Genomic DNA, 12,566 nt, shown 5'->3' on the forward strand with positions numbered 1-12,566 from the left:
ACTTTGTTATTTATATTTCTAGCAACTTTTACTTTTACACCACTACATTTCCTCTCACTATCTTTGTTACTTGTTACTACCAATTCAAATCAGAAGAAGAGTTGGTAATGGTCTGTATTTGTATAGAGCTTTTCTAGTCTTGATAATACTTTTACTTCTAAAATGTAAGTACAATTTATATCAGAAAATTACTTTTTTGATACTTAAGTACAGTAAATGTCATATACTTTAAGACTTTTACTTAAGTAATATTATAAAAACAGTGGCTTTAACTTCTACCAAAGTCATTTTCTGGTAAGATACCTCTACTTTTACTCAAGTATCCCTTGCTTTATACTAGACTGGAGATATTGATGAGAGATTTAGCAATCTCACAAAATTGTCACCGAGAGGCTGCAGTTAAAAAAAAAACATCCAGCAGAGGGCGACATACACCATGGAAGATACCAGGATACAGAGGAGAGCAGAAACAGTGCATTCCAAATCCTGTTATTGAGCAACACTGGCTTCACAAATTCATGCTACATAACCTAACCTACAAGACATTTGTACTGTCTTGATTCTAATACACTTTTATTATTATTCATGAGACGATTATAGTCCAAGCAAATTCATCAGTTCACCCACTTTACCTTTATGTAACTTGACATATCCGTCTTCACAATTATGGTTTCACTGGATCTGCATCTAAAACCTGACACCATTTATTTGGATCAACACACTGTGAACACAAACACTAAAGATTCACAAAGATAGAGGGGAAAACAGTTTTATTGTCAAGCAGCATTTAATTAAACACAGTGGCATGAAACCAAATAACTGGAGGTGACACAAAACAGTCAGTGCAACTTAAAAAAAAAAAAAGGGCATGACTCTCCACATGAGGACACACTGGAATGGACCAAAGTAGAGTAAACAATCAAGTTTGCAAACTGTTTACCTCCTGAGATGTATGGTAAATATGTCAAACATGTTGATTAGCACATATATATATACATATATATATATATATATATATATATGCAGCCAAAATAACAATGTTCTTGTCAAAATCAGCTTGGTCCACGGTTTAAGACTAATTATTTCCCCAAAAACATAAAACAGAAGTTAAAGTATATAGCCCATCAACGTGCTAAAGACCAAATGTCAATGAAAAAACAGCAGTTTAAAGGTGCCTTGTTCACAGATCACCAGTAAACACAGAAGTAAAACACAACCATATATAAATAGAATATATCAAAGGCAAACGCTCTTGACTTCGCCATAAATCCAAGACACCATTTTTATTTTTTATTTTTTGTAAATATCACATACTTGATGCCGACGTGTTCTCTCTCAGGCAGTGGAGGAATATGGATTATGGTTAATTTGGAAGAAAATCTGTCCAAATGAGCTGCCGAATTAAGCAGGAGGGTCTCATTAAACAGTATCTGACAGTGTGCCGTGCCATTGTATGTTTACATTACACCGGTACCCAAACATTTATAAAAACAGCTCATTATTGATACAGTTGTTGGCCTACGTGGCCTGGCATTCATCCCACCAACCACTGCAAACATGATGGCTACATACAGAGAGAAGAATAAACGACAATAACAAAGAAGTCCATGAAGCTTATATGCTGGTCAGCAGCCACTGGAAACTCTGTCCCTAATGCACTTGAACCTCGTGTGGCAGCAGCTGACAGCCGCTGTTCACGTGCGACAGGACTTTCTGTTTGAGCTGAGACACTTGCTCTCTGAGCAGACCGGCCGTCGACGCCAGGTCGGTGTTGTGGCTCTTGAGCGTTTTCACCTTGTCCTCCAGCCTGGAGATCCGCTCCAGTTTGCGCCGCCGGCACTTGGAGGCTGCGATGCGGTTCCGGAGCCTCTTCCTCTCGGCTTTGACGTTCTCCTGCGTGTCCATGTCAATGGGGGAGAGCGGCGGACTCTCCCCGAAGCTCTGCACGTCGGGCACTGTCTGAGGCTCCTCCTTCAGCAGCTGCAGCGGCGGAGAAAGCTCCGTCTGCGGCGGCGGAACTGCTGCCGCTGCCCCCAGGTGATGAGGCGGAGGCGGCGGGAAAGGGACCGTGTCAGTGGAGTAGTTCACAGTGGTTCCTAGCGGCCCGGTGCCGTAACTGTTCAGGTTCGTATACACCGGTAGGTCCGGCTGGATAGTGACCGGAGCGATGTTGGCGCCCAGGTCCAGGCTGTTCGTCTGCGCTTCTCCGCTCAGCTGGTTCTGTTTGTGCAAATCCTCCAGCGCCTTCACGAAACCCTCCGCGAACTCCTGCTCCTCCGTCACCGTCTTCGGGTAGAGGAACTGGGAGCTGGTGGGCGTCGTGGTGACCATGCCGTTGGACTGGATGATCAGCCTCTCCAGCTCCGGAGAGGCCAGCTTGAGCAGCCCCAGGTCCGGGGAGCTCAGCATGCTCTCCGCGTCACGGAGATGGGGCTTGAGGTCCGCGTCGTCCTCCAGACTCAAGTTAATATCCTTCTTCATCATTATTATTATTATTACCTCCGTGAATAAAAATGAAGTAGATCTGATGGACACTCTCTCACAGCGACGTCCTGTCCATAACCTCACAGAATCAACCACGCGTGTTAAATATGCTGCTTTAAATTATTTATGCAATTTCTATAATCGTCTAATACAGCGTGAATTCAGAGACTGAGGACAGTCTTCTGCTCTGGAGCTGGATCTGAGTGAAGCGCACACCCGCGCGAGCTTTTCTAGCCTCGCACGTTCCATTATGTCACGTTAGAGCGCGCACGCATTGGGCAGAAATGATATTTTCCACAATTTTATAGAAATCAAAAAAAAAAAAGACAGAGGCAGAGAGAAGACAGGAGCTCTCACTCTGAGCCTCAATTCAGTGACCCAGTCTTAAAAACAGTGTCCATGATTGTAGATTAATAATAATTTTGATTTTATTATCTGTATGTACGCTATATCTGTCCATCTACATCCATGCATTCATACAACAATTTTAAATTAAAAGTTGTCACCATCAATAAGGGATCATGGGACATACCACTTTTGTGTGTCTTATGCCAACACCGATATGACAAACGAGTATCTTCCAATACCAATATCACAAATTGAATATCTACCAATAATGATATCAAAAACTCAAGTATCTAATGGAGTATCTACACATACATATATCACAAACTGGAGTATCTACACATACAGATATCACAAACTGGAGTATCTACACATACAGATATCACAAACTGGAGTATCTACACATACAGATATCACAAACTTGAGTATCTACTAATACCATTATCACAAACGCTGTCATTTTAGACCTCTTAAGACTCATCACAGGTGGACTGTCAAAGGTACGTGAGGCTTCTGGGCCTGAACTATTCAGAGGTTTATGGAGAGTCAGTTCTTGTAAACGCTCATGAGTAGTGTGGTAAGTAGTGAGGCTCCGTTTTTTTTAGACTTTATTAGCACCGGCAGTGATCGGGATCAAGTGGATTTGACTTCACTTTATTTTTCATTTGGTCTTGGTCCTGTTTACAGCCGCAACTAAGGAATATTTTCATCTGGCGAATATTTTCTCAATTAATCGAGTATGTGATTGGTGAGTAAAATGTCGATCAGCGTTTCCCCCAAACCTGGAAATGATGTTGATGTTCTTGAATGTCTTGTTATTGTTCAAAAAGATTCAGTTTTATGGATTTCTTTGTTATACGGAGCAAAGAAACCAGAAAATATTCACATTTAAGAAGCCTAGAAATCATACTCAACACTCAAAAATAGTTGACGTTACATTTTGTAATCCATTAATAATGGAATAATCATAGCAGCCTTAGTCCTGATGCCATTGAGATGAAGGACAAACTACAAACAGGGAGACGATACATCAAGGTTTGATGTGAAAGTGACAAATGACTGCTGGTCATGATAGAATAAAACCTATAGTTACAGAAAGAGCAAGAGCTGGTGTTTTCTCTGGAAAGGTTGGGCTCACGTGAGTTTCCTGCTAAGACGCTGCTGTATCAACCAAATATGGAGAAGTTGAATCTGAAACTGATGAGATTTCAACACTTCCTCTGGTCGGTTAACAATCTGGATCTGCCTCTGTCTGCACCATCTGACAAAACACATGATTATTGCGTAGTTTGTGCGTTTTAGGTGCATTTTATTTTGTCTCTGTGTCTCTTAAGAAGTGTCTTCAGTTCAAAGTTGATTTTGTCAGGATTTACCAGACTTTTCCCTGATTTATGCTCATATAAACCCAATACCGTTCTACACGCTCACGTAAAATCACCAAAATGTGTGTCGAAATACATGAAATAATACACATAACCTGTTCCTTTGCCCCTGTTTTCCCTCCCATATCATGTGATAAATATGCAGATCCACAGAGCAGGGCAGCAAATCAATATACAAGGAAGTGATCTAAAAATAATCAGTCATCGTGTGGTGATAATGTGATAACGCACCCTCTGGCTCGTAAAGGGTTACAGAGAGGATGTATGTGCGTCAAAGGAAGATCCTATCCATCACTGCAGAGCGCTCTGCGGGTGGATCACATGACACAGACCCTGTGACGTCACATCTCCTTATGCTGTGGCGGAAATGGAGGTGGGTGGAGGTAAACCAAGAAAGGGGAGATATTTTTGTCTGAAAGCTGAATATTAAGTGTAGAGTGCACGTGGGGTAACTGAGAAAAAGAAACTGATAATGGATTTCATTCTCCCATTCATTCACTTATTTAAATAAGAAAAATTATCTTCTGTGTGGGTTATTCATGACTTTCAACCGATATTTGTGTCTCTGTGAATAAAGGTGTACAGAATGTTAAAAGGCCCAGTGTGTAGGATTTTGGAAGGCGACTATCAGAAATAAAATAAATATTAAACTCAGAATGATGTTTAAATCAGTATATACTGTAATTACATGAAACTGTAGGAATTGTATTTTCGTTCCTCAGAATGAGACTTGTGTGTACCACTACTTTCGGAGTGTTGCCTCTCCTCGTTATACTATACAGTACTTAAAAGGCATACTTGAGTAAATGAACAATCTTACCAGAAATTGACTTTCGAAAAGCTCTATATAAATACAGACCATTACCAACTCTTCTTCTTCTTCTTCTTCTTATTGTATTTGGTAGTAACAAGTAACAAAGACAGTAAATGTAGTGGAGTAAAAGTAAAAAATACAAATAACAAAGTAAAGTACAGACACATGAATTTTGTACTTAAAGACAGTAACAAAGTATTTGTACATGGTTACATTACAACACTGCGTTTCACACATGTACAAGCTCACTGTACATATTTACATTGTCTTTTTAAGGTCACCTTATGACATTAGTCATTTTGACAGAGACGTAATGAGGAAATTTGGGTCGTTCTCCTGCGAGCAGGTTATGTTTTTACTTTTTCTATTGTCAGTTTGACGACATGTGAGCAAAAAACCCCTCACAAATTATGATTCTTGTGAAATTGGGAAGAAGAAGAAGTGATTTTAGCGGTTATTTGGGAAACTGAATCGCCTCGGTGAAGGTCTGCACTCACACGTTGGTATCTTCTGTTACAACAACAGGTCTTTTGTTGTTTTTGTTGTGTCATGAGTGACATATTATGTGATTCATGGAGAGCAAATGAAGAAGCTAAGTTGAAGGTTTTAAGAGTGAAAAACGTCGACAACTTCATCAATGCAGACGTGAAGCAGATGCCAAACAAAGCTTTGCACAATCTCTTAGTTTTCTTCTGCGGCACTCATTTATTGAGAGCCTGTGATGACTTTTGAATCAGAAATATAATGTCAGGAAATACATCTGGAAACGGTCCCAGGGTTCATGTGAAGTATTTTATAGGTGTTGAGGTTCAGGATTTGCTCTCTCACTCAAGCTCTTATCATTCTTTAGCTGCTTCTGTTACTTGTTGTTACATGTTTTCCCTCTCACCCGAAATACTTTAATTATTAAAGGAGAGACAAATACTCAGATCTCTTCAAAGAGAATGAAATCAGTTTATGGTTAAATCTATTTATTTTTGAGCGTTATATAACTTCATGCTCACTTTGAGACTATGTATATATATACATATATATATATATATATATGTATATATATATATATATTTGCTGGTGTTTAAGTGCATGTGTTTGTGGCAACCCACCAGGCTGCTCCACTCAGCGTGATGACGTACTTTCACTATGTAGGTGAGGTTCCACACTCATGAGGGACGTAGAAACCCAGGATGTGAGTGTGTGTGTGTGTGTGTGTGTGTGTGTAAGAGGCTGTGAGAACACATTTTGATTCAAACCATCTTTGTAAGGACATCCTGGCAGTTCGTCATAACTCTAAAGAACTTTTTCATGGTAAAGACCTGGGTTTTAGGTTTAAAGTTACAATTAGATGTATATTAGGGTTAGGTGTGATGTTGTTATGGCTACAGTTAGGGTAAGGGGCTATGGAATTCATTATATTTATGAATGCATGTGTGTGGGTATTTATCCCACCATACCTTTACTGGTGTAAAAACACATGTGCATGTGAAATAATACAGATAGACCTAAACATTTATGATCCTTATGACTCAGTTAAGGCCAAGAGAGTGGTTTCAGGATATGTTAAATATGTGAAATATTTGTGCAGAACTTAATTTTGCTATTTAATGATGTTTCGCACATTTACAGGACATAGACCCCAGCTCCAGTTTGTTACTTGTAGAGCAGGGGTCTCAAACTCATATAACCTTGGGGCCACCAAGCATCTGGTCTGGCCAGTCAAGTGTAAAAAAAGTCAATTTCATGGAAAAACAACTGTTCAGTCGGGGTGGGCAACTAATAAAATTATATCATAATCCATCATGATATCTCTATTAACATGTTGGCAGAGTTTGCTGAATTTCAAAATAAAAGTGTCTGTGTTGATATGGAACAATATATAGTTCACAATAGAAATGTAGTTATGATGCTAAATCAATCTACCACTCAAAAACACCTCATAACTTGACATGTTAACTATTGAAACATCATAAGAAACAGCAGAATTTATTGTGTTACTAGTTGGTTTTTTTTTTTTTTTTTAATATGAGTAGATGTTGAATATAGGCAATTGAATTATGGCTGATTGTGGCAACGGCATGATTAAGTACATTAACCTACTATAGGTGCACTCAGTATACTGTTGATATATGGTAAGGGCAAGTGCAATAGTTTGGAATATTACCTCAAATTATTGACCCCTATACTTATGACATTGCACCAACAGGAAGTACAATAATCCTGATTTCCAGTCTGAAACCTGTAGGTGAATTCATGCTGACTTCCTTTACAGTTGTTTTACAACAGGCCTTGTGTAAGTAGTTCTGCCAGCTTCCGAGCTGTGATTCTCCCTAAGGGACTGGGATGAGTGTGAGTGTAAAATATCACACACAAAATCAAATAGAGCAACAGACAAATGCTGCCATTTCATTTCAGGCGAAAACAAATGAATCAAAGAGAAATACGATTTTGAGATGAAATGAATGGAGAGAGAGGAACAGTGATGCAACGTGTCAGGAGAAATGTTTTCCGGGCAGCCTGGGATTATAGACGTGGATCCATAAATATGCCGGGTAGCTCGGTATGCTTTGTACCCAGTGGTAAAAATAGGCCTCCTTCCCAGGGGAAGTGATGACGTCTGCAGCCCTGCCTGCATCACCAGCCACAAGCCAGCCAGCCAGCCCTCATCCTCAGACTGGAAGCAGCAGAGAGGCAAAATGTGGGGGGAGCATCAGTCATTACCATGGCAACACATGCAGAGTGACGCAGGTAAACGCAGTAGAAAGGGAAAGGGGTGTGATTGGCTGGTCAGTGCATTGTGTGTGTGTGTGTGTGTGTTAGAAATGTGTAGGCGGTAAAGAAAAGGAGGAGGACTCAATGAACACACACACACACAGTCCAAGCCTGTTACCATGGTCAACAATACAGAAGTGAGATGATATGATTTAACACGCTCTCTGAACACAGACCTCAGAGGAATGGGAAATAATGTTAATTTCCCTCCTCACAAATGCCATTTTGGATTTTATGCATGAATGTATTTTTATGTTGAAATTCATGCCCTCATATAAATGTAAACTATCTTGATGTTTCACTTCATTGACATTAGAAAAAAACAACCTTTGGGCATTGCAGCTGCGCTGGCAAAGACTTAATGTTACATTTGAATAAAATGCAAATGTTATTCTGCCCTCTGGTCTTGTCCTTTTCTACTTTACCACATATTATTCCAGTTGTCTTCTCAACGTTCCAGTTGTTTTGTCTTTACATACCCAGAGCTTACTTGTCACTTGTGAATGTCTTGACGCAGATTGAGTATGTACTCAATTTTGTGTTAGATTGGACAACCTTTGGAGTGGTGCATCAACATTTACTCCCAGTCAATCATATTTGGTGAATGATTGGGGATTAAATTGGAAAAGTGATGTATTTGAGTGTGAACTCATTAAGTATAGTTTTACTCAAATGTCATGTGCAGTCTGTAGGAGTAGCATCTCATGCCGGCAGGCACTTACATCATGTGTCCTCATGTGTTCAGGAAAAACATTTTAAAGTCACTGCTTTACAGTGTATGTGGTTTAACACGTCTGTCCTGTTATTAATGCACCAGTAAACTTTAACAACACTGTCATCTAAATCTGTAAATCTAGAACTTCACTGCAGGTTTGGAGGCAAACAAAATCTGAGCAACAGCAGTCAAGTCCAAACAAGCAGCAACACAAAGACACTAGTGAGGAACACATGCATGTGCTGTTGCGGATGACTGAGGCAGAGAAGCTCAATAGTGCCATCTGCTGGGCAAACAGAGAACAACGGGAATTAAAAGGACAGAAACGAGAGAAAGGACACAGAGGAACAGAGACATTTTCATCATGTCTGTAAAATGTGTGAAAGCCTGAATGTGGGACTGTTATTCACTGACATTTTCCATTATCAAAACATATAATCTTAACTCAAGAAACAGGAGCAAAACGTCTCCCAATTCTTATTAATTTAACAACTTAACATAATGTGGTACTTTCTGCCACAATCTACTTTCATGGCTGACTAAAGCAGATTGTGGCACAGATATCTGATTTGGTGTACACAGTACACAGCTTATTTTTTGTATTGTATTCAAGTTTCTAGACAGATTTCCTAATTCATTTACTAATTGATTCATTAATATCCAGTATATAATGTGTTTTTTTTTTTGTGGTTTTGTCCTTAAATGCTAAACTTGTTACGGTATCAATAAATAAAGTTATTTTTGGTCACATCTGGACTTGACAGACTAATCCAGTTCAACATTTAAATGGGTTTGAAATTATTTTAATTTGTTAGAAACTTTAAAGTAAAAATTTTCTGAGCTGATTTTGAAAAATCCTGTACCTGGATTTGTTACTTAAATCCTAAATCTCCAGAAAGTTCATCAAAATATGTGCTTTAATCTTGACTTTGGCTGCTCACAAACGTGGTCAAAAGCAGAACCTCATTGGCAGAGATAAAAAAATTATTATGAGCTGATATTTTAATGTATTTAAAATTTTTACAATTAAGGTGATCCAAAAATTCTTTATACAGATGATTTCTTAAGAAACACTAATGCTTTAACAAAGTTCTTTTATTCTCATGTTTTTGTGTAAATAAATTACAACAATGTTTTTTTGTTACAAAAATAAAATGAAATCCAACCAACGGGACAAATGTTGGATTGATTCATATCAGACTAATGAACATGAGACACGTCATCCACATGAACCATTATTAAACAGAAGAGTTTGAAGAAGAGGACTGAATTCTCATCTGGTGACTGCTCGTTTAAAAGTTCACCTGCTGCGATTCAAGCCCAACAAAAAATGTTGCAAACAACAGAAATAAAGCGCAAATTTAAGGAATTAAAAAAAGTTGGGGCTGTGCAGTCCTTTTACCAATCTAAACTACATGGAGGAGAAAAAAGAAAAGCCTCATTCCAGTGTACCAACTGACCAAAAGCTATGTGTTGAATAACTGCATGTGGTTTATGATATTTAAGGACACATGTTACAGATTGATACTGATCCCCTGGTTTAGGGCCACAAAAATGTTCATACCAACATAAAATTGCTAAAAAACAAAATTCAGTGCAAATGCACAGCTTCTCTTAAGTTCTCCCTGTGTGGTTTCTGCAGCCGTCAGTCCTGACAAACATCTGAGCGGAAGAAAACACGTCATGTACTGAAGGAATAAAGGACTGAATAAAAGGATGTGCTGTTAAAGGTGTAATGTCATCGGTCAGTGCTGGTTCTTCATCCCCTGTGGTTTGCCTGGTTTCTTATCAGACTGCTGCGGCTGCTGCTGTTGCTGCTGCTGCTGTGGTGGACCGCGGCCGGTGCTCATTCCTCTACCACGGCCACCAAACAGACCTACAAAGAGACATTTCAAAGCAATTGAAATTGATATCTGCGACAAATGTTGTTAAGGTAGAAGCTCTTTCAATTCGTTCTGCTATTGTATGAAAAATGTCTAACATATATAAACTATTAAATAGAGTCACATTGTTGCCATCTTGCCAACACAATCTCGTATTACTTCTGAGCATTAGTGTGGCTCTGTGCGTCTCTTTTGTAGACAGACCCGTCCAACTAACATCCATGCAGAATTCAGTCTGATCAGTAGTCGAGTTATCACTCACCTCGGCCGCCGCCGCCGCCTCCTCCTCCTCCTCCTCCTCCTCCCCTTCCTTTGCCCTGCTGTTTGTTTTGTTGGGCACCACCACGCCCACGGCCCTTTGACAAAACCTCCTCCTTCACCATGTCGATGATCTCATCTGGGATTCGCAGATACTTGATGGTGCTTCCTCTGATATAGCACTCAGGCATCCTCCAGAATTTATCTCCATCCTGTCAGAGAAAAGAGAAACCCAACAGTTCACAATGGGCAAGCGCTAAGCGTCAGCGGAGAGAAAAAAACAACTCAAACTCAGAGATTCAAAGAGTCAGTTAGGGTGAAATGAAAAATGAACCACAGCAAGGTCTTCTATGCCCTCTTTCATTGCGGAAACATTGTCAACAGTGAAATACGAAAGCAGAGGTTAGCTTTACCCTGGAGGTGCAGATGACTTCTCTCAGGTTGATGTTCATCCAGTTGTCACAGCTGACCAGGTGACCGTTATACGTTTCCCCGTTCTTCAGCTCCACCAGCTGAGCACAAAAGGTATGCAGTATAAACATTAACATGCATGGGTTTATAAGGGTACCTGCTTTACACCATGTTGTCAACTATTTTAGTTGATACAATGAAATCATGCTAGATTATAAATCATTTAATGTACATATATGCAGGTTTTTGACAGCAGAAACAATTCAGAGTCTCCTTACCATAGGATGGTTCTGGGCGGTCTTAAGCAGAGATAGAGGAAGCTGCAAAATGTCAGAAAAAAGGATTCACTTTCTATCAACATTTTGGAAAACCAGGACTACAATTAAAACAGGGCAGTGGTCAACCCAGCTGTATGACACAAAAAAATAAATATATAATACATTTAATTCATACAAGTTTCTGTTCTGTTCAAAGCAGCATTTAAAAACCGAAACTAGTACAAACCAAACATAGGGTGATAAAAACCAATAATAAGAATTCAGAATTATTTTCAAGGACTCTCAATAGTCTATAATTTGGACCCATTTAGTGATTATTAACGAGGGTCCGGTCAGCTAACAAAATTAAGGCACTTATAATTGTATATTATTGACGGAGCTTAATTACTAGAATATTAAGACAGGCATGGTACTCAAGATCTGTTTTTAAATTAGCTTTAGAAGCTAAAGTCACTTAGCTCGCGTAGCGTTACCTGGTACCATAAAGACACGGGGGTGTAATTAGGACCCATCCCTTCAATCGTTATGCGCTACGGATAATCAAAAAGACAACAATAACCGTCTTTGTTTGTACTCCCCACCAGTGAAATACTCACCATTGTGATACGGTATATTAATGTGTTTCTGTCTTGGCCTTTTTTCCCGACACGCTTTTTTTTTTTTACCACCGTTTTCCGACTCACAGTGAGCTTCCGGCGCTGCAGTGTAAAAATAATGCACTTATTTGAAGATGCTGCCCCCTACAGTCAAACACACGCAACATTTGTTTTTGTGTGAGTTATAATGGAGGTTGGTAACAGCTAGGCTGGGGTGTGGAGCAGGGGTGAAAAAAATAGTAACAATTCAATTTGTATTAGTTTTAGTTTTATTAATGCTATATTATAACTCAAATTTGAAATCAGTATATTTACTGCAATTCAGGCTACTGCTTAAGTAAAAGTCTTATATAACATTTACTGTACTTAAGTATAAAAAGTAATTTTCTGATATAAAATGTACTTAAGTTTTAGAATTAAAAGTATAAAAAAAAGTAAGGCATTAGAATTGAGCCATGGTACTCAGTGGTAGGGCGAGCTGTCTTTCAACTGGAAGGTTATGGGGTTCAATTCCTGGCTCTGCTAGTCTTTTGTGTCCTTCAACGAGACACTTAACCCCATGTTGAAGTGTGTGAATGGGTATAAAAGATGGGTGAATGGTAAAGCTGTAAAAGCTCCATATAAATACAGACCA

The 12,566-nt window shown here is 39.2% G+C and overlaps 2 protein-coding genes across 2 annotated transcripts; both read right to left on the reverse strand.

The window, feature by feature from the left end:
* Positions 1-753: 753 nt before the first annotated feature.
* On the reverse strand, positions 754-2,731 carry jund (JunD proto-oncogene, AP-1 transcription factor subunit). The gene has a single exon (XM_058637533.1). It carries the CDS (start codon positions 2,482-2,484, stop codon positions 1,651-1,653), a length of 834 nt encoding a protein of 277 aa, XP_058493516.1. The 5' UTR covers positions 2,485-2,731; the 3' UTR covers positions 754-1,650.
* Positions 2,732-9,842: 7,111 nt separating this feature from the next.
* On the reverse strand, positions 9,843-12,051 carry lsm4 (LSM4 homolog, U6 small nuclear RNA and mRNA degradation associated). Its single transcript, XM_058638636.1, has 5 exons — positions 11,933-12,051; positions 11,337-11,378; positions 11,061-11,159; positions 10,652-10,859; positions 9,843-10,382 (listed from the first exon to the last, which is right to left on the reverse strand). The coding sequence occupies exons 1-5, from the start codon at positions 11,933-11,935 to the stop codon at positions 10,252-10,254; spliced, it is 483 nt and encodes a 160-aa protein (XP_058494619.1). The 5' UTR covers positions 11,936-12,051; the 3' UTR covers positions 9,843-10,251.
* Between the last annotated feature and the right edge of the window lie 515 nt (positions 12,052-12,566).

This window comes from Solea solea, chromosome 9, assembly GCF_958295425.1.
Source record: "Solea solea chromosome 9, fSolSol10.1, whole genome shotgun sequence".
NCBI classification, from domain to species: Eukaryota; Metazoa; Chordata; class Actinopteri; order Pleuronectiformes; family Soleidae; genus Solea; species Solea solea.

What these genes read in the sequence shown, in the direction of transcription:
- jund (XM_058637533.1), bottom strand. Translation starts at nt 2,484, where the DNA reads ATGATGAAGAAGGATATTAACTTGAGTCTGGAGGACGACGCGGACCTC.
- lsm4 (XM_058638636.1), bottom strand. An exon ending in CCGCCCAGAACCATCCTATG is followed by an intron (nt 11,160 to 11,336) that starts GTAAGGAGACTC and finishes TTTTGTGCTCAG; the next exon opens with CTGGTGGAGCTGAAGAACGG. An exon ending in AAGTCATCTGCACCTCCAGG is followed by an intron (nt 10,860 to 11,060) that starts GTAAAGCTAACC and finishes TTTCTCTGACAG; the next exon opens with GATGGAGATAAATTCTGGAG.